At 48.3% G+C, this 18,824-nt stretch overlaps 1 protein-coding gene across 3 annotated transcripts in view; it reads right to left on the reverse strand.

Annotated features, from left to right (window-relative positions):
* Nucleotides 1-18,824, reverse strand: part of VPS35L (VPS35 endosomal protein sorting factor like) — a 1,473,617-nt gene that overhangs the window by 1,366,707 nt on the left and 88,086 nt on the right. For all 3 annotated transcript variants that reach the window (XM_082262328.1, XM_082262327.1, XM_082262326.1), the window contains exon 4: nucleotides 18,525-18,641. In XM_082262328.1, the coding sequence (XP_082118454.1) occupies nucleotides 18,525-18,641 (117 nt within the window). The remainder of the gene's footprint in view (nucleotides 1-18,524; nucleotides 18,642-18,824) is intronic.

An 18,824-nucleotide genomic window follows, 5' to 3' on the forward strand; every position in this document is an offset into this window, starting at 1 on the left:
GAAACACCTCCAGGTGAAGAGACCATTTGCCTGGATCCAGCGCCTGCCGACTGAGGTAGTCCGTCTGCCAATTTTCCGCACCTGGAATGTGAACAGCAGAAAGGGCTGGAACAAAGCGTTCTGCCAACCTTAGAATGCCGGCCACTTTGTGTGCCCCCTTGGTGATTGACATATGCCACAGCCGTGGCCTTATCCGATTAAATCCTTACCATGCGCCCCAGAATATGATCCGTCCATAGGGACAGGCAAAGCCTGATCGTCCGAATCTCCAGGACATTGATTGGCAGACTGGACTCCTTCCGAATCCAAGCCCCTTGAGCTGGATCTGTGCCCAAGACACCTCCCCACCTGGACAGGCTGGCATCCGTGGTAACCACCGTCCAGTACAGGGGGAGAAAGTTTTCCCTGTTGAAGCGCCGGGGAGCAGAGCCACCATATCAAAGGACCCCCTCTTGTACCTTGGCTCAACAGGATCAATGTCTAGGGACTGTGGATTCTTGTCCCATTTGGCAATAATCTCCTTTTGCAGAGGTCTGGTACGGAACTCAAACCGAACCACCTCGAAGGTGGAGACCATCAAGCCCAGCACTTGCATGCAAGTCCTGAGAGATGACCGCTGGTTGGATAACAGAAGCTGAATCGCGTGCTGCAACTTCAGAATTGTTGTCTCCTGAAGAAACACCCTTGCTGAGGCTGAATCCTGGGTCAGGCCCAGGTAGTCCAGTTTGTTGGACAGAGTCAGAGCTGATTTCTGAAAATTCACTGTCCAGTCGAACTTCTGCAAGGTTCGTACAGTGATGTCCACGCAGAAGGAGATCGTCCAGGTACCCCAGTACCGAGACCCTCCTTCTGCCTGAGCAGAGCTAACACCGGGGCCAAAACTTTTGTGAACACCCAAGGAACGGAGGAGAGACCAAAGGGAAACACCACAAATTGATAGTGCTCCTCGCCCATAGCAAAGCTAAAAAAAACACTGGTGCCTGACATACAGTCAGGTCCATAAATATTGGGACATCAACACAATTCTAAATTTTTTGGCTCTATACACCACCACAATAGATTTTAAATGAAACAAACAAGATGTGCTTTAACTGCAGACTTTCAGCTTTAATTTGAGGGTATTTACATCCAAATCAGGTGAACAGTATAGGAATTACAACAATTTGTATATGTGCCTCCCACTTTTTAACCACTTAACGTCTAGCCACGTAGACCTACGTCGGCTGACTTTGCGTGGTCATACCGGGATGATGCCTCTAGCTAGAGGCATCATCCCGGTACCGTTGTTTAGAGCCGACGGTTGGCTTTCCGTCGGTAACGACTGATGCGGCTCGGGAGCCGCTCGATCGTTACCCGGGGGGGCGGGAGGGGACGTCCCCCCCACCGCCTTCCGTGGCTTTGCTCGGAGCCCACGAGCACCCAGCCGGCACGTCCGCCGGCTGGATGGAGTCCCGATGAATGCCGGAAACGGCATCGATCGGGTCTCCGATGACGTAACCCGGAGGCGGCGTCCATGACGTCACTTCCGGGTTACTGTGCTGCAAAAGGCGGCAGATTTGAAAAAACGGCTGTATGCAAAAATCGGATTTTTGTAAGATCTTACCGTAAAATCCTTTTCTCTTAAGCTCATTGACAGACGTAGTCTTCTTGATTCTCAAGAGCTGGGTTATGTTGTCTCCGCAGGAGTAGGACTAGGCAGAAAGACAAAACGTTCTGGCTCCACCTTAGGGGCAGTCCCTGAGGGTATATCCTCCCTCTCTCTGCTACAGGGAATCAGTTCTGTTCTAAAGCAGTAACAGAGAATTTAACCCAACCCAACTCAATGATAGAGGGGCGGGTACTACGTCTGTCAATGAGCTTAAGAGAAAAGGATTTTACGGTAAGATCTTACAAAAATCCGATTTTCTCTATCGCTCATTGACAGACGTAGTCTTCTTGATTCTCAAGAGCTGGGACATCCAGAAGCAGTGCCACAAATGAGGGGTGGGATTGACAAAAATCAAAATCCAATCTAGAAGGCCCAACCGGTGCCAAACTAGAAGTTTTAAAGGCTCATTATAAACAAAGAATGAGACTCAAAAGAAAAATTTCCAACCCTCGAGGCAGACCACTGTTCTCCTCAAATGGCGGCCTGCAAAACCTTGCGGCCAAACGCGGCATCAGATGATGCCATTACATCAACTTTATAATGTTTTGTAAAGGTATGCACCGACGACCAGGTAGCCGCCTTGCACACCTGGACCACTGACGCCTGATGGCGAAAGGCCCATGACGCACTAAGCGCCCGAGTGGAGTGCGCCTTAACAGGGAACGGGGGCTCCCGACCCTTAATAGAATAAGCCTGTACCACCGTCTGTCTGATCCATTTGGAAATAGTCGCGGCCGATGCAGGCAACCCCTTTTTGGGTCCATCCGGGATCACAAAAAGTGAATCCGTCTTGCCAAACGAGTCTGTCGTTTTCAAGTATACCCTGATCGCCCGGACCACATCCAAGGAGTGTAAAGCAAACTCCCGAGGATGACTGGGCTTAGGACACAGGGAAGGTAATACAATTTCTTCATTCAGATGAAATTCTGAAACCACTTTTGGTAGGAAGGATGGATTCGGACGAAGAACCACCTTATCTCTATGAACCACCAGATATGGGGAACGACAAGATAATGCGGCCAGTTCTGACACCCTGCGTGCAGAAGTGATAGCCACCAAGAAGGCCACCTTCTGGGACAACGTAGGTAGAGGAATCTCCCTAATATCTTCAAAGGGAGGTTTCTGAAGAACCGACAATACTAAATTAAGATCCCAGGGTGGTAACGGCGCGCGCACTGGCGGAGCCAGATGTCGCACCCCCTGGATGAAATTCCGCACCAAGGAATGAGTAGCCAAAGGCTTCTGAAAGAAGATAGCTAAGGCTGAGACCTGACCCTTGATAGTACTCAAGGCCTGTTTCTGCTCAACCCCTTGTTGCAGAAAAGCTAATATTCGACTAACCGAATAAGACCGTGGACGGAATCCCAGAGGTTCACACCATGCAATGTAGGACTTCCATGTACGATGATAAGTCTTTCTGGAAGTCGCTTTCCTTGCTTCAACTAGAGTAGGAATAACTGAAGCTGACAAACCTTTGTCCTTCAGCACCTGGGTCTCAATAGCCAGGCCGTTAAAGCCAGCGATCGTAAAGCAGGATGGAAGATCGGTCCCTGAGACAGTAGGTCCTTCCTGAGAGGAAGTCTCCACGGGACGTCCGCCACCAGTCTGACCACGTCGGCGTACCAAGCTCGGCGAGGCCAGTCCGGAGCTACCAGGATTACTGGAATTCCTTCCTCCTCTATCCTGCGAAGAAGTCTTGGCAGTAACCCGAGAGGAGGGAAGGCATATATTAGCTGGTATTGCCCCCACGGGGCGATCAGTGCGTCTGCGGTCTCTGCTAGAGGATCGCGGGAGCGAGCCACGAATCTCTGTACTTTCCTGTTGAATCGTGATGCCAACAGATCCACATCCGGGGTGCCCCACCGTAGGCACAACTGGTGGAAAACTTCTGAATGGAGGGACCATTCCCCCTGATCCAGAGTCTGACAGCTGAGATAATCTGCCTGCCAATTCTCCACCCCCGGAATGAACACCGCAGAGATAGCTGGAACAAATCGTTCCGCCCAGCGAAGAATGCAAGCCACTTCTTTGGCCGCTCGGACACTCTTGGTGCCCCCCTAAAGATTGACATAAGCCACGGCCGTGGCATTGTCCGACTGGATCCGAACCGGGCTGCCCTGGAGCTGCTCGGTCCAGTGAATCAGACAAAGTCTGATCGCTCTCAGTTCCAATACATTTATCGGCAACCTGGATTCTTCCAGGGACCAAAGTCCCTGGACAGATAACTGACCGAGAATTCCTCCCCATCCGGATAGACTGGCATCCGTGGTCACTATCGTCCAATATATTGGCAGAAATGACTTTCCCTGGCTGAGCATCGGAGACCGAAGCCACCAGACCAGAGACTCTCTGTTTGCTCAATCGGATCTGATTGTCCAGGGATTCCGGATTCCGATTCCATCTGAGAAGAATCTCTTGCTGAAGAATTCAGGTATGGGACTGGGCAAATGGGACTGCTTTGAAGGAAGCCACCATCAACCCCAGAACCCTCACCTGACTAGACAGAAAAAAACTGATTCCCTGTAGCAGAGAGAGGGAGGATATACCCTCAGGGACTGCCCCTAAGGTGGAGCCAGAACGTTTTGTCTTTCTGCCTAGTCCTACTCCTGCGGAGACAACATAACCCAGCTCTTGAGAATCAAGAAGACTACGTCTGTCAATGAGCGATAGAGAAAATGCCGTTTTCGGTGTTTTGCATACAGGGAAGTGTAGTGGAGGGGTCTAGGGTCTTTTAGACCCTCGATCCCTCCATAAAGTGTACCTGTCACTACATATTGGTGTCACAAGGGATGTTTACATTGCTTGTGACAGCAATAAAAGTGATCAGATTTTTTTTTTTAAAAACCTGTAATAAAGTTAACAAAAAAAAAAGTAATAAATAGGAAAAATAAAAAAAAAATTTAGCCGCCCCCGTCACCGTCAGTTCGCGCACAAAAAAAAACGTATACGCACGTCGAGCCGCGAATGAAATCGCTGTTCAAACCACAAATGTGAGGTATCGCCGCGATCGCCAGAGCGTGGGCAATAATTAACAAAAAAGAGCTACACTCTAACTCTAAACTGGTAACCGTTAAATTTAAAGCGTCGCAGATTGAGATCTCTATTGACCGTAGTTTGTCGCCATCCCACGGGGGGGCGCAATTTTAAACCGTAACATGTTGGGTATCTATTTACTCGGCGTGACATCATCTTTCACAATACGCAAAAAAATGGTCAAATAACGCAAATACCGCGTGACAAAAAATTTTGCAATGACCGACATTTTATTCTCCAGAGTCTTTGCTAAAAAAATATATATAATGTTTGGGGGTTCTAAGTAGTTTTCTAGGAAAAAATACTGATTTAAACTTGTAAACAAAAATTTTCAAAAATAGGCTCAATGGTAAAGTGGTTAAAGGGACCAAAAGTAATGGGACAGATTAACAATCAAAAAACTGAATTTTTGTAAAATCTTACCGTAAAATTCCTTTCTCTGAGTCCTCCGACAGTCGCCGCCCCTTCCCAAGTCTTCACCAATGGGTATTGACCTTTGCTCCGCAGGAGTAGCTAGGCACAAGATTTCTTAATAACAAAAGCTTTTAGCATAGACACACCCCTAGGGGCTGTCCCCTTAGTCAATACCTCCCTGCACCAGCATTCCCAACTCAGTTTGGTAGCATAGCAGTAAGAGTACACAAAAACCCCAAAAGAGCGGCGGGGGGCAGCGACTGTCGGAGGACTCAGAGAAAGGAATTTTACGGTAAGATTTTACAAAAATTCAGTTTTCTCTTACGTCCTCCGACAGTCGCCGCCCCTTCCCAAGTCTTCACCAATGGGATGTCCCAAAGCAGTGTAGACCTGAGGGGTGGGAGACGCAGCCGCAGAAAAAGCAACGCAGTACCCACATCAGAGAAAGGAACCTTACACACAGTAAGAGAACCAACTGGGCAACAGGAAAAACGTGCTCAACAGGAGCAACAACCCAGGAAAAAACAAGTAACCCAGGGGTAAAACACCCCAACAGCCAAGGACCCAAAAACAAGGGTCCCTAAGGCACTGCCGCACTGAGAACTTTACGGCCAAAGGAGGCATCGGCCGATGCCTGAACATCCACCTTATAGAACTTTGAGAAGGTGTGAACGGACGACCAAGTCGCCGCCTTACACACCTGGGCCACAGAAGCCTGATGCCGGAAAGCCCAAGACGTACTCAAAGACCTGATAGAGTGCGCTTTTACAGGAAAGGGAGGAACCCTCTCCTTCAAGGCATAGGCCTGTACAATGGTTTGTCTAATCCATTTGGCGATAGTCGCAGCCGACGCCGCCATGCCCTTCCGAGGTCCCTCAGGAAGGACAAAGAGGGAATCCGACTTGCGAAAAGGCTTAGTGGACGACAGGTAAACCCTGATCACCCGGACAACATCCAAGGAATGCAAGGCAACCTCCTTAGGATGCTTCGGCTTCGCGCAGAGTGAAGGCAAGACAATTTCCTCATTAAGGTGAAAATCCGAGATCACTTTCGGCAGAAAGGACGGGTTAGGTCGCAAGACCACCTTATCCTTGTGGATCACCAAGTAGGGAGAGCTGCAGGACAAAGCCGCCAGTTCCGACACCCTGTGAGCCGACGTGATCGCCACCAAAAAGGCTACCTTTTTGGACAACAGAGGCAACGAGATCTCCCTGATCTTTTCAAAGGGAGCATGTTGCAATGTGGACAGAACCAGGTTCAAGTCCCATGGAGGCAAAGGCTCCCTCCGTGGAGGGGCCAAATGGCGCACCCCTTGAACAAAGGTGCGGATCAACAAGTTTGACGTCACAGGGCGCTGAAAAAGAACAGCCGGCGCAGAAATCTGACCCTTCATCGTGGCCAGCGCCAAACGCTGGTCCACTCCAGTTTGGAGGAAAGCCAACACTCTGGACACCGAGTATGAGCGAGGGGAAAACCCCCTGGACTCACACCAGGCAAAGTATGCTTTCCAAGTACGGTAGTAAATCTTTCCCGAAGAGGCTTTTCTAGCCTTGATCAAAGTGGGAATGACCTCAGGGGAGAGACCCCTGTCCTTCAGGACCTGGCTTTCAACAGCCAGGCCGTTAAAGCCAGCGACTGTAAAGCAGGATGGAATATCGGACCTTGAGACAGAAGGTCTTCTCGAAGCAGCAGGCGCCACGGAGCGTCGACTGCCAGATTGACGAGGTCTGCGTACCAAGACCGGCGAGGCCAGTCCGGTGCCACCAGAATCACCGTGTGCGGTTCCGAGGCCAACCTGTGAAGGAGCCTGGACAGCAGTTGAATCGGTGGAAAGGCATACATCAGACGATACTGATGCCAGGGCGCCACTAACGCGTCTGAGGCGTCCGCCTGAGGATCGCGCGTCCTTGCCCTGAACCTTTCCACCTTGTTTAGACGAGACGCAAACAGGTCCACATCTGGGGAACCCCACTTCGCGCACAACTTCTGGAAGACATCCAGGTGAAGGGACCATTCTCCCTGGTCCAGGGTCTGGCGACTCAGATAGTCCGCCTGCCAGTTCTCCACCCCCGGAATGTGAACTGCCGTTATCGCCGGGACATGCGTCTCGGCCCAAGACAGAATGTCGGCCACTTCCCGAGCCGCTCGGGCACTCCTGGTGCCCCCTTGATGGTTGATGTAGGCCACCGCGGTGGCATTGTCCATCTGAACCCGAACAGGACGGCTCTGAAGCCGTTCCGACCAATGCCGAAGGCAAAGATTTATCGCTCGCAATTCCAGAATGTTGATCGGAAGGGAGGACTCCTCCTTCGACCAAGTCCCCTGGGCAGACAGAACGCCCAGGACACCACCCCAGCCCGACAGGCTGGCATCCGTGGTGACTACCGTCCACAACAACGGATGGAAAGACTTGCCCCCCGACACCGTCGGGGACTGGAGCCACCACAGAAGACTCTGTCTGGTGCGGGGACACAACGAGATCCGCAGATCCAAGGACTGCGGACGCCCGTCCCACTTGGCCAGAATCTCCGCCTGGAGACCCCGCGTGTGAAACTGGGCAAAGGGAATCGCCTCGAGGCTGAGACCATCAACCCCAGACATCTCATGCATGTCCGGAGGGACGAGCTTTTGTTGTCCCTGAGGGCCCAGACCTCGTCCTGAAGCGTCCGGAGTTTGTCCTCTGGAAGGAAAACCTTCGCCTGAACAGAGTCCAGAACCATCCCCAAATAGGGAAGGCAAACCGAAGGACACAGAATCGACTACGGAATGTTTATGGCCCAACCGAACTCTTGCAGCGTCTGCACCGTGGTGGACAGGTCGGCCATCAGGCTCTGGCTGGCATTGGACCGTATGAGGAGATCGTCCAGATACCCCAAGACCGCAATGCCCTGTGCCCGCAACAGGGCCAGGACCGGCGCCAGCACCTTGGTAAAAACCCACGGAGCCGAAGCGAGACCGAAAGGTAACGCCACGAATTGGTAGTGTTCCTCTGCAATGGCGAAACGAAGGTACCGTTGATGACCCTCAAAGATGGGGATGTGTAGGTACGCATCCTTCAGATCGATGGAGGCCATGAACTCCCCCGGACTCAGGGCAGCCACCACTGAGCGCAGGGATTCCATGCGGAACTTGCGAACCCGCACAAAGCGGTTCAGAGCTTTCAAATCCAGAATCGGACGCACCTTGCCCTCCTTTCTGGGCACAGTGAACAGATTGGAGTAAAACCCCCGAAATCTGTCCCGATGAGGCACCGGAACCACCACTCCTTGGGCCCGCAGGTCCCGCACCGCCAGATGCAGATCCTGCAAACGCTCCGGAGACAGCTGAAGATCTGAGGGAAAAAATCTGCCCGCTGGCCGAGAGAGAAATTCGATCTTGTAACCAGATCGAACGATTTCCTGAACCCATCTGTCCTGAATGCGGATCAGGAAACCGCACAGACGTTCCCCCACCCCAGAAACGGGTGAGGGCGCCCCTTCAGGCGGAACTGGCGTGGGTTGTCGAACCGGACTGGTGCTTGGGATTTTGGGGCAAGAGAGTACTCTTGCCCCCAGTAACACCCTTAATCAGAGTATCCAAAGCCTCGCCAAAAAGGCGAGATCCCACGTAGGGAAAATCGGCCAACGTCACCGACCAATTCTTCAGCCATATCAGGCGACGGTTGAGCACCGCCACGCCAGACAGGCGTGCAGCCAAAGGAGCTAAATGCAAGTCCGCATCACACAAGTACATGACGCCTTGATGGATTTGATCCACCATGGCCAATGTGGTAGGCGGAGCCGAATCAGCCACCAGGGTGCGCCTGAGCACCTTCGTCCAATCGGCAACTGCCTGGGCCGCCATAACCGAACCAAAAATAGGTTTTAGCATAGAACCAGCAACCATATAGGCATGACGGGCAAGAGACTCCAACCTCCTGTCCGTAGGGTCCCGGAAAACCGGGGTATCCTCAGAAGGAATCGCAGTAGCTTTGTTTAAAACGGCTACCGCGTGATCCCCCTGAGGCGCCACACACCAACGCTCGTCGGTGGATGGCGCAAATGGATAAAGCAGTTTAAACTTATTCGGCACTGTAAAGGGCTTCTTTAAATTGCGCCACTGCTCATTAACAGCATGGTGAAATTCAGCAGGGCAGGGAAAAACCTGCGCTGATTTGCGGGTCCTTTGCGTCCCAAAGGAGGACACCCTAGCAGGAGCAGAGGGCTCATCCTCCAGGTGCAACGTATCTTTAATGGAGGCAATCAGCTCATCCATGAGTGCAAGCTCTTCAGGCGAGCCAGGGGGAGAAACATCCACCCCTTCCACCTCCGCCTCCCCCTCAGACCACATAGGGTCCAGAGATGAGCGAGACCCTGAGAAGGGCACGCCAGCCACAGCAGCCACATCGCCCTCTGAATCAGAGGAAATTGATAACCTGGCCCTTTTTGCGGATCGTTCAGCCATCAGCATATGCACCTGAGACACCAATGATGCCCCTACCGTGGCCAGATCAGCCCCCTCGGGGGGTGCAGCAGCCCCCTGGTCCCCCACCAGGGCGGGGGGAAACTTGCTATCCTGAGAATCCATGCCCACAGCAATGAAAGGAAAAAAAGGGTACAGTCCCTTTAACACCACGGCGAGCGCAGCCCACCGCACCCTACTGTATGCACCGATCCCGCAGGGATAGAGAAGACTGAGCAAGGAATGACAGGACAATGAAGGAAAAACCTGGAGAGAGCACAAACAGGCTGCTGCCACCGATCGCTGTCCCAGAGAAAGAGGAAGTGATGCAATAACCGGCTGACTTATATAGCCTATGAAGGCTCCGCAAAAATGGCCGCTCGGCTGAGGGATCGAGGCTACAAGAAAATGGCGCCGACATGTGCTCGACGAGCGCGGCCCCGCCAAAATGGCGGCGATTGGCGCCAAAACACAACGCTGTACAGGGACAGGGCCGTGCATAGCATTTCTGCAAAAAAATGGCGGATCGCAACAGCGGCCGCCTCACAAGCATGTCTGCACCCAATCTGCCCCAGATAGAATTCACAGCAGAGCGGAAGGGCCCCCCCCCCCTCGCAGCCCACAAGGCATGCCCCCCCCCTCGCAGCCCACAAGGCATGCAAATACAGGGAGACTGACAGGGAGCCCGCAATTTTTACCCAGACATGGGGGTACACACAGCCACAGACTGAAACCCACACAGATGGTCCCCACACAGAAGGTGCTTACCGTACCGGATGGCATGGGGAGCCGTCTCAAGCGACAAACCGCTATCAGGATGACAGGGAGTGCCGCAGCCAGGACGCAGTGGACTGCAGCACGAGACAGCAGAATGGCGTCCAGTGAGGTAGCCACCTCACAGGCAGCATCCCTGCAGCGAACAGGGATGGGTCGTTCATGGCGCCAGGGCGAACCATAGCTGAACGTTCGATGGCAGGCTGGGGATCCATCTGGCCCTCAGCCCTGGGATCCAGGGCGGCCAGTCCGAGACCCAGCTCCGCATGAGCATCTTCATCCAAAGATCCCTAAACTAAAGCTGATAAAATAACAGCTAGTAAAGAAAGAAAAAATACTTGAAATAAAATCAAAAAAGGGTAGAAGGCTGAGACTGAAGCCCCAGCACAGGAAAGCCTGCTACTCCTAAGCTAGGCAAGATCAAACTGGGTTGGGAATGCTGGTGCAGGGAGGTATTGACTAAGGGGACAGCCCCTAGGGGTGTGTCTATGCTAAAAGCTTTTGTTATTAACAAATCGTGTGCCTAGCTACTCCTGCGGAGCAAAGGTCAATACCCATTAGTGAAGACTTGGGAAGGGGCGGCGACTGTCGGAGGACGTAAGAGAAATCAAACTTTTGCTTTTTAATACTTGGTTGGAAATCCTTTGCAATCAAATAGAGTCTGAAATCTGGAATGCATAGACATCACCAGACGCTGGGTTTCATCCCTGGTGATGCTCTGCCAGGCCTCTACTGAAACGGTCTTCAGTTCCTGCTTGTTCTTGGGGCATTTTCCCTTCAGTTTTGTCTTCAGCAAGTGAAATGCTTTCTCAATCTGATTCAGGTCAGCTGATTGACTTGGCCATTGCATAACATTCCCCTTCTTTCCCTTAAAAAACTCTTTGGTTGCTTACGCAGTATGCTTCGGGTCATTGTCTATCTGCACTGTGAAGTGCCGTCCAATAAGTTCTGAAGCATTTGGCTGAATATGAGCAGATAATATTGCCCGAAACACTTCAGAATTCATCCTGCTGCTTTTGTCAGCAGTCACATCATCAATAAATACAAGAGAACCAGTTCCATTGGCAGTCATACATGCCCACGCCATGACACTACCACCACCATGCTTCACTGATGAGGTGGCATGCTTCGGATCATGAGCAGTTCCTTTCCTTCTCCATACTCTTCTCTTCCCATTACTCTGGTACAAGTTGATCTTGGTCTCATCTGTCCATAGGATGTTGTTCCAGAACTGTGAAGGCTTTTTTAGATGTTGTTTGGCAAACTCTAATCTGGCCTTCCTGTTTTTTGGTGCTCACCATTCGTTTACATCTTGTGGTGAACCCTCTGTATTCACTCTGGTAAAGTCTTCTCTTGATTGTTGACTTTGACACACATACACCTACCTCCTGGAGAGTGTTCTTGATCTGGCCAACTGTTGTGAAGGGTGTTTTCTTCACCAGGGAAAGAATTCTTCGGCCATCCACCACAGTTGTTTTCCGTGGTCTTCCGGGTCTTTTGGTGTTGCTGACCTCACCAGTGCGTTCTTTCTTTTTAAGGATGTTCCAAACAGTTGATTTGGCCACACCTAATGCTTTTGCTATCTCTCTGATGGGTTTGTTTTGTTTTTTCAGCCGAATGATGGCTTGCTTCACTGATAGTGAAAGCTCTTTGGATCTCATATTGAGAGATGACAGCAACAGATTCCAAATGCAAAAAGAACACTTGAAATGAACTCTAGGGTGCCGTAAATTAAACTATGAAGCGGGAAATAAATGCGGAAAATTACTCGCTAAGACTGTCCAGGGGCAGAAGTTGAGATCATATATACCTCATATTGTAACAGCAGAAGGGACTAAGAAAACCCTACCAACACAAATAACGGAAATATTTGAGAAATATTATGCCTCATTATATAATTTAAAAGTGGAGACACCTATACAACGGGAAATTGAAAAGTACTTAAATCAGTCTCACTTACCCAAACTGTCAGAGGAAGAACAAGAATTTCTAGAAGAGGAAATTACTTTAGAGGAGGTGCAACAAGCAATAAGGTCAATGAAGCCAGGGAAAGCGCCAGGACCGGATGGCTTAACAACACAATATTAACAGTTACTGTTCCACACTCTAGGCCCATACCTGGTAAAGTTGTATAATGCGACAGAACTAGATGGGACACCAAATATGGATACACTTACGGCACATACACTAATATTAAAAGAAGGTAAGGACCCAGCTGTATGTAGCAGCTACAGACCAATATCTTTACTGAATGTGGATCTGAAGATATTCACTAAGGTGCTAGCAGATAGACTGGCAAGCATATTGCCAAAATTAATACATCTAGACCAGGTAGGCTTCATAACATCAAGAGAAGCAAAAGATAATACCACAAGAATACTCAATCTGATCCAAATAGTAAATGAGAGGAAGATCCCGTGTGTGGTGCTGAGCGCGGATGCAGAGAAGGCATTTGACAGGGTCGGATGGCCCTTTCTGTTTGCGGTGCTCAAGTACATTGGGTTGGGAAACTCGATGCTAGATAAGATAACCAGAGTATACACAAACCCAATAGCTAGAGTGAAAGCCAATGGGATAATATCAGACGCGTTTCCAATAAAAAATGGCACAAGGCAGGGGTGCCCATTGTCACCCCTTCTTTTTGCTTTGACATTGGAACCCTTTCTTTGCAGAGTCCGCCTGAATCCAGACATTGAGGGAGTGAGAATAAAGGAAAAACAATACAAAATAGCCGCCTACGCAGACGATATGTTATTCTCATTGTCTAATCCAGGTATCTCGCTGCCGAATCTGATACAAGAATTCAAAAGATATGGGGCTGTATCGAACCTGAAAATTAACTTTGGGAAGTCAGAGGGAGTGGGAATGTCATCGAACCAAATACAAATATTGAAAAACAGCTTTGGCTTCAAGTGGAACGAGTCGGCAGTGAGATACCTGGGGACATATATACCAGCAAAATTAACACAAGTTTATGATCTCAACTTTTTGCCCCTGATAGCAACGACTAAGAGACTTCTGGAACAATGGCATGGAGGGATGCAGTCATGGTTTGGTAAATGCAACTTGCTGAAGATGATCGTATTACCAAAATTTTTGTACCTCTTTCGGGCATTGCCAGTTAAGATACCAAACAGATTTTCTAAGGCGATACATTCGTTATTCATAAAGTATATTTGGTCTCATAAAAAAGCACGTATAGCACGAGGAATTCTGACCTTACCAAAAAAAAAAGGGGGACTTAGCATTCCCAGATATACGAGCATATTACCAGGCTACACATGTAAGTAGGATCTTGGACTGGTGGCACCACTCGGAGTCTAAATTGTGGGTAGAACTGGAACAAGCACAGAGGTAAATTTGAAAAGAGCTATATGGTGCTACCAAGATTTGCCCAAAAACTTAAAACACCACTTAATAATAGGAAATACACTACGTATTTGTACAAGACCAAACATATACCCTAAACTGACAACGGACAGATCCCCCTTATTGCCAATGCTAGGCAATCCTCCGTTTCCCCCGGGACTGGACAATAGACAGTTCACAATATTAAAGGAAAAAGAACAGGAACAGGTTTCATCATTCCTAATACAAAAAAAGTGGCCCTCAGTTAACAAATTGATGGATGAGGAAGGACCATATAATATGCCATTTTGGCAAGCAATTCAATTACACCATTATCTGGTATCCATACCGAAACCAGAAGATTTCGATAGAGTACTAACGAGATTTGAACAGGCTTGCGTAAAGCCAGGGACCCTACTACGTACTCCATCGATCGCATACGGTCTATTGACAAACCCAGAGGACCAACCGGAACTGCCTTGGGTGAGAAAGTGGGAAGCAGATTTGAATTGTACTTTGACAAGGGAACAGATCCAGAGGATATTGAGGTTTACCTTTGGCCCAGTTAGATGCACCAGAACACAAGAGATGAACTATAAGCTTATAACAAGGTGGTACATCACGCCCAAAAAATTACAAAAGTGGTACCCAAACCAATCTAATCAATGTTGGAGGTGCGGAAAAGAAGTGGGCACATTGTATCATATCTTCTGGACCTGTTCTAAGATAAAAACATATTGGGCAGGAGTGAAATCTATAGTTCAGAAAGTGGTAGAATACAGTGGGTACGGAAAGTATTCAGACCCCCTTAAATTTTTCACTCTTTGTTATATTGCAGCCATTTGCTAAAATCATTTAGGTTCATTCTTCTTCCTCATGAATGTACACATAGCACCCCATACTGACAGAAAAACACAGAATTGTTGACATTGTTGCACATTTATTAAAAAAGAAAAACTGAAATATCACATGGTCCTAAGTATTCAGACCCTTTGCTGTGACACTCATATATTTAACTCAGGTGCTTTCCATTTCTTCTGATCATCCTTGAGATGGTTCTACATCTTCATTTGAGTCCAGCTGTGTTTGATTATACTGATTGGACTTGATTAGGAAAGCCACACACCTGTCTATATAAGACCTTCCAGATCACAATGCATGTCAGAGCAAATGAGAATCATGAGGTCAAAGGAACTGCCTGAAGAGCTCAGAGACAGAATTGTGGCAAGGCACAGATCTGGCCAAGGTTACAAAAAGATTTCTGCTGCACTTAAGGTTCCTAAGAGCACAGTGGCCTCCATAATCCTCAAATGGAAGACGTTTGGGACGACCAGAACCCTTCCTAGAGCTGGCCGTCCGGCCAAACTGAGCTATCGGGGGAGAAGAGCCTTGGTGAGAGAGGTAAAGAAGAACCCAAAGATCACTGTGGCTGAGCTCCAGAGATGTAGTCAGGAGATGGGAGAAAGTTGTAGAAAGTCAACCATCACTGCAGCCCTCCAGCAGTTGGGGCTTTAGGGCATAGTGGCCTGACGGAAGCCTCTCCTCAGTGTAAGACACATGAAAGCCCGCATGGAGTTTGCTAAAAAACACCTGAAGGACTCCATAGTGAGAAATAAGATTCTCTGGTCTGATGAGACCAAAATAGAACTTTTTGGCCTTAATTCTAAGCGGTATGTGTGGAGAAAACCAGGCACTGCTCATCACCTGTCCAATACAGTCCCAACAGTGAAGCATGGTGGTGGCAGCATCATGCTGTGGGGGTGTTTTTCAGCTGCAGGGACAGGATGACTGGTTGCAATCGAGGGAAAGATGAATGCGGCCAAGTACAGGGATATCCTGGACAAAAACCTTCTCCAGAGTGCTCTGGACCTCAGACTGGGCCGAAGGTTTACCTTCCAACAAGACAATGACCCTAAGCACACAGCTAAAATAACGAAGGAGTGGCTTCACAACAACTCCGTGACTGTTCTTGAATGGCCCAGCCAGAGCCCTGACTTAAACCCAATTGAGCATCTCTGGAGAGACCTAAAAATGGCTGTCCACCAACGTTTACCATCCAACCTGACAGAACTGGAGAGGATCTGCAAGGAGGAATGGCAGAGGATCCCCAAATCCAGGTGTGAAAGACTTGTTGCATCTTTCCCAAAAAGACTCCTGGCTGTATTAGATCAAAAGGGGGCTTCTACTAAATACTGAGCAAAGGGTCTGAATACTTAGGACCATGTGATATTTCAGTTTTTATTTTTTAATAAATCTGCAACAATGTCAACAATTCTGTGTTTTTCTGTCAGTATGGGGTGCTATGTGTACATTCATGAGGAAGAAGAATGAACTTAAATGATTTTAGCAAATGGCTGGAATATAACAAAGAGTGAAAAATTTAAGGGGGTCTGAATACTTTCCGTACCCACTGTATGAAATAGAAGAGAGCCCGACCTTTTTCTTGCTAAATATATCGGACATACCAGCAATTAAATATGAAAGATAGTTGATTTCACACCTGATAAATGCGGCCAAGGCAGGTATTCCGGGCTGTTGGAAAAAAACACAACCCCCTTCGGTAACTAATTGGATAAATAGGATAGAAGACAACAGGAAATTAGAAGAATTAATTGCCACGACACAAAATAGGCAAGAAAAATATAAGAAAATCTGGAAACCATGGAATGACTTCATAAGTTCTGAAGAAGGGAAACAATATCTGTAAAACAAAATAAAGGAATAACTCCATCTCTGTTCGCAAGATTATAAATAATCCTTTTTTTTTTATCTTTTTGGGGTGGGAGGGAGGGAAGGGAAAAAGGAAAAAAAAGGGAATTTAAGGTAATAGCAAAATAAGATGTTATATTATATATTATACATTAAGATGGAAAAGTATGGGATATTGGAAAAGTTATATATATTTTTGCAAATTCCTAAATAAAAAGTTGATATTTGGAAAAAAGAAATGAACTCTAGACCTTTTATCTGCTCCTTGTAAATGGGATAATGAGGGAATAACACACACCTGACCATGGAACAGCTGAGCAGCCAATTGTCCCATTACTTTTGGTCCCTTAAAAAGTGGGAGGCACATATACAAACTGTTGTAATTCCTACACCTTTCCCCTGATTTGGATGTAAAAACCCTCAAATTAAAGCTGAAAGTCTGCAGTTAAAGCACATCTTACTTGTTTCATTTCAAATCCATCGTGGTGGTGTATAGAGCCAAAAAGATTAGAATTGTGTCAATGTCCCATTATTTATGGACCTGACTGTATATTGGGATATGAAGGTAAGCGTCCTTGACCTTGATAATAGGCCAGGAAATCCCCTTAATGAAGGGATGTCACTACCGTGCGAATGAACTCCATCTGAAATTTCTGAACCCACACAAATCGGTTCAGGGCCTTGAGATCTAAGATTGGACAGACCTTGCCTTCCTTCCTGGGGACAGTAAATAGGTTTGAATAAAACCCCTGAAAACGTTCCGATTCTGGAACTAGCACTGTGACTCATTGCGATAGTAGATCCTGAGAAGGCCATGCAGATGATCCGGGGACAGACGCAAGTTGGAAGGAGACCAGAGGAAAGGACCAAAACTTGATCTTTTAACTGGACCGAATCAACTTGTGGACCGATTTGTCTTGAATGAAAGAGGTCCACGGGTATGGAAAGAAGCGAAGATGTCCCCCCACCCCAGGTACAGGCGAGGGCGCCCCTTCAAGCAGAGGTGGACGTGCGGAACCCGCTTTTGACTTACCAGACCAGGGTCTCTTAGAACCTCCCGTGAAGTTACGGGCGGATTTTGATCCCTTGCCCTGCAATCCCGCAGGACGAAAGGGCCGTTTGTGAGCCGAGAAGAAAGGACCACGCTTGCGACGAGGTTCTTTGCTCTTGGTGACCTGTGGAAGCAGATTACTCTTACCTCCCGTAAGACCTTTAATGATCTCTTCCATAGAAGCTCCGAACAAAGAGGAGATTGGTCAGCACCCATTTGGAAGCCTGGTCCGCAGACCAGCATTTTAGCAAAATCATACGGCGAAAAGTCACAGCTGTCACAGACACTCTGCAGGCTAAAGGGGCCTCATCCAGAGAGGCATCACAGATATACTGTAACCCCTGTACCAAATGATCCCCCAGCCCTGTCAGCTCAGAAGGATGCTGACCCCCTTTCCAAATCCTGGCACAGAATCGTTGCCCATTCCGTTAAGGGCTGGGAGACCAAGGTTGAGGCGAACACTGGCCTCAAAATTGAACAGGCCATGGTAAAAAGGTATCGGACCAGAGACTCCGTTCTCTTGTCCACCGGGTGTTTAAAGGACAGAGTCCTCCGCCGGCAGTAGCGTGGCTTTATTTACCCTGGAAACCTCAGAATCCACCATCGGCGGAACTGCCAGTTTCCATAAAAAGAGACTCTTCAAAAGGATATCTCCTAGCAAACGCTTAGGTATCCCAACCATGCGTTCTGGAGTAAGGATCTAGGATATCCAGTGCGTCGCCAAGTCCAGCAGTTGATTGTAGTTCTCACTGGAACAGACTTCAAAAAATAAAAGAAAAAAGATTCAGTTTTAAAAGGAAAAAATGCCAGGATCAAAAAGATCCCAGCAAGGAACTAGGTCCTTACTCCTGACGAGGCAGAAAAAAACTGAAGTCCTATAGTAGGAAGTGGGAGAATACCCCATAGGATTGCCCTAGGGGCATAGTCGATTTTTTTCTGCCTAGTGTCACTCCTATGGAAAGCAGCATAACCCAATTGTCCAAGAAGATATAGAGCTATGAAAGATATGAACGAAAGAACATTTTCCTGCCAGAGAAATGTATTAAATGCAGAACACTGTTCAAAATTAATAACTGAATTTGCAATGCAACAGCATGATACACTCACAATGGAAAGTTTTTCAGATGTTGTGTATCGAGCCAAAATTTCTCCACGTTTGCTTGACCATGGTTCGAAGTCACTTCCCAAGTATTCTTCCTTCTCACACTTCTTTCCACTAGTATCCTAAGCAACACAAGAGAGATAATTCTAAGGGCAGTTGTGTAATACAACATATGAAATACAACAGAAAGAAAAGCATGTTAAAAATCAGAAGTCCTGAACTGAGCTGACTATGCGCCGCTCCCTCCCATGACGCATCGCAGACCTGCAAGTATCAAGACAACCTGCATTTTTTTGGCCACAAAC

The sequence above is a fragment of the Pelophylax lessonae genome, assembly GCF_965119305.1.
Source record: "Pelophylax lessonae genome assembly, chromosome: 6".
NCBI classification, from domain to species: domain Eukaryota; kingdom Metazoa; phylum Chordata; class Amphibia; order Anura; family Ranidae; genus Pelophylax; species Pelophylax lessonae.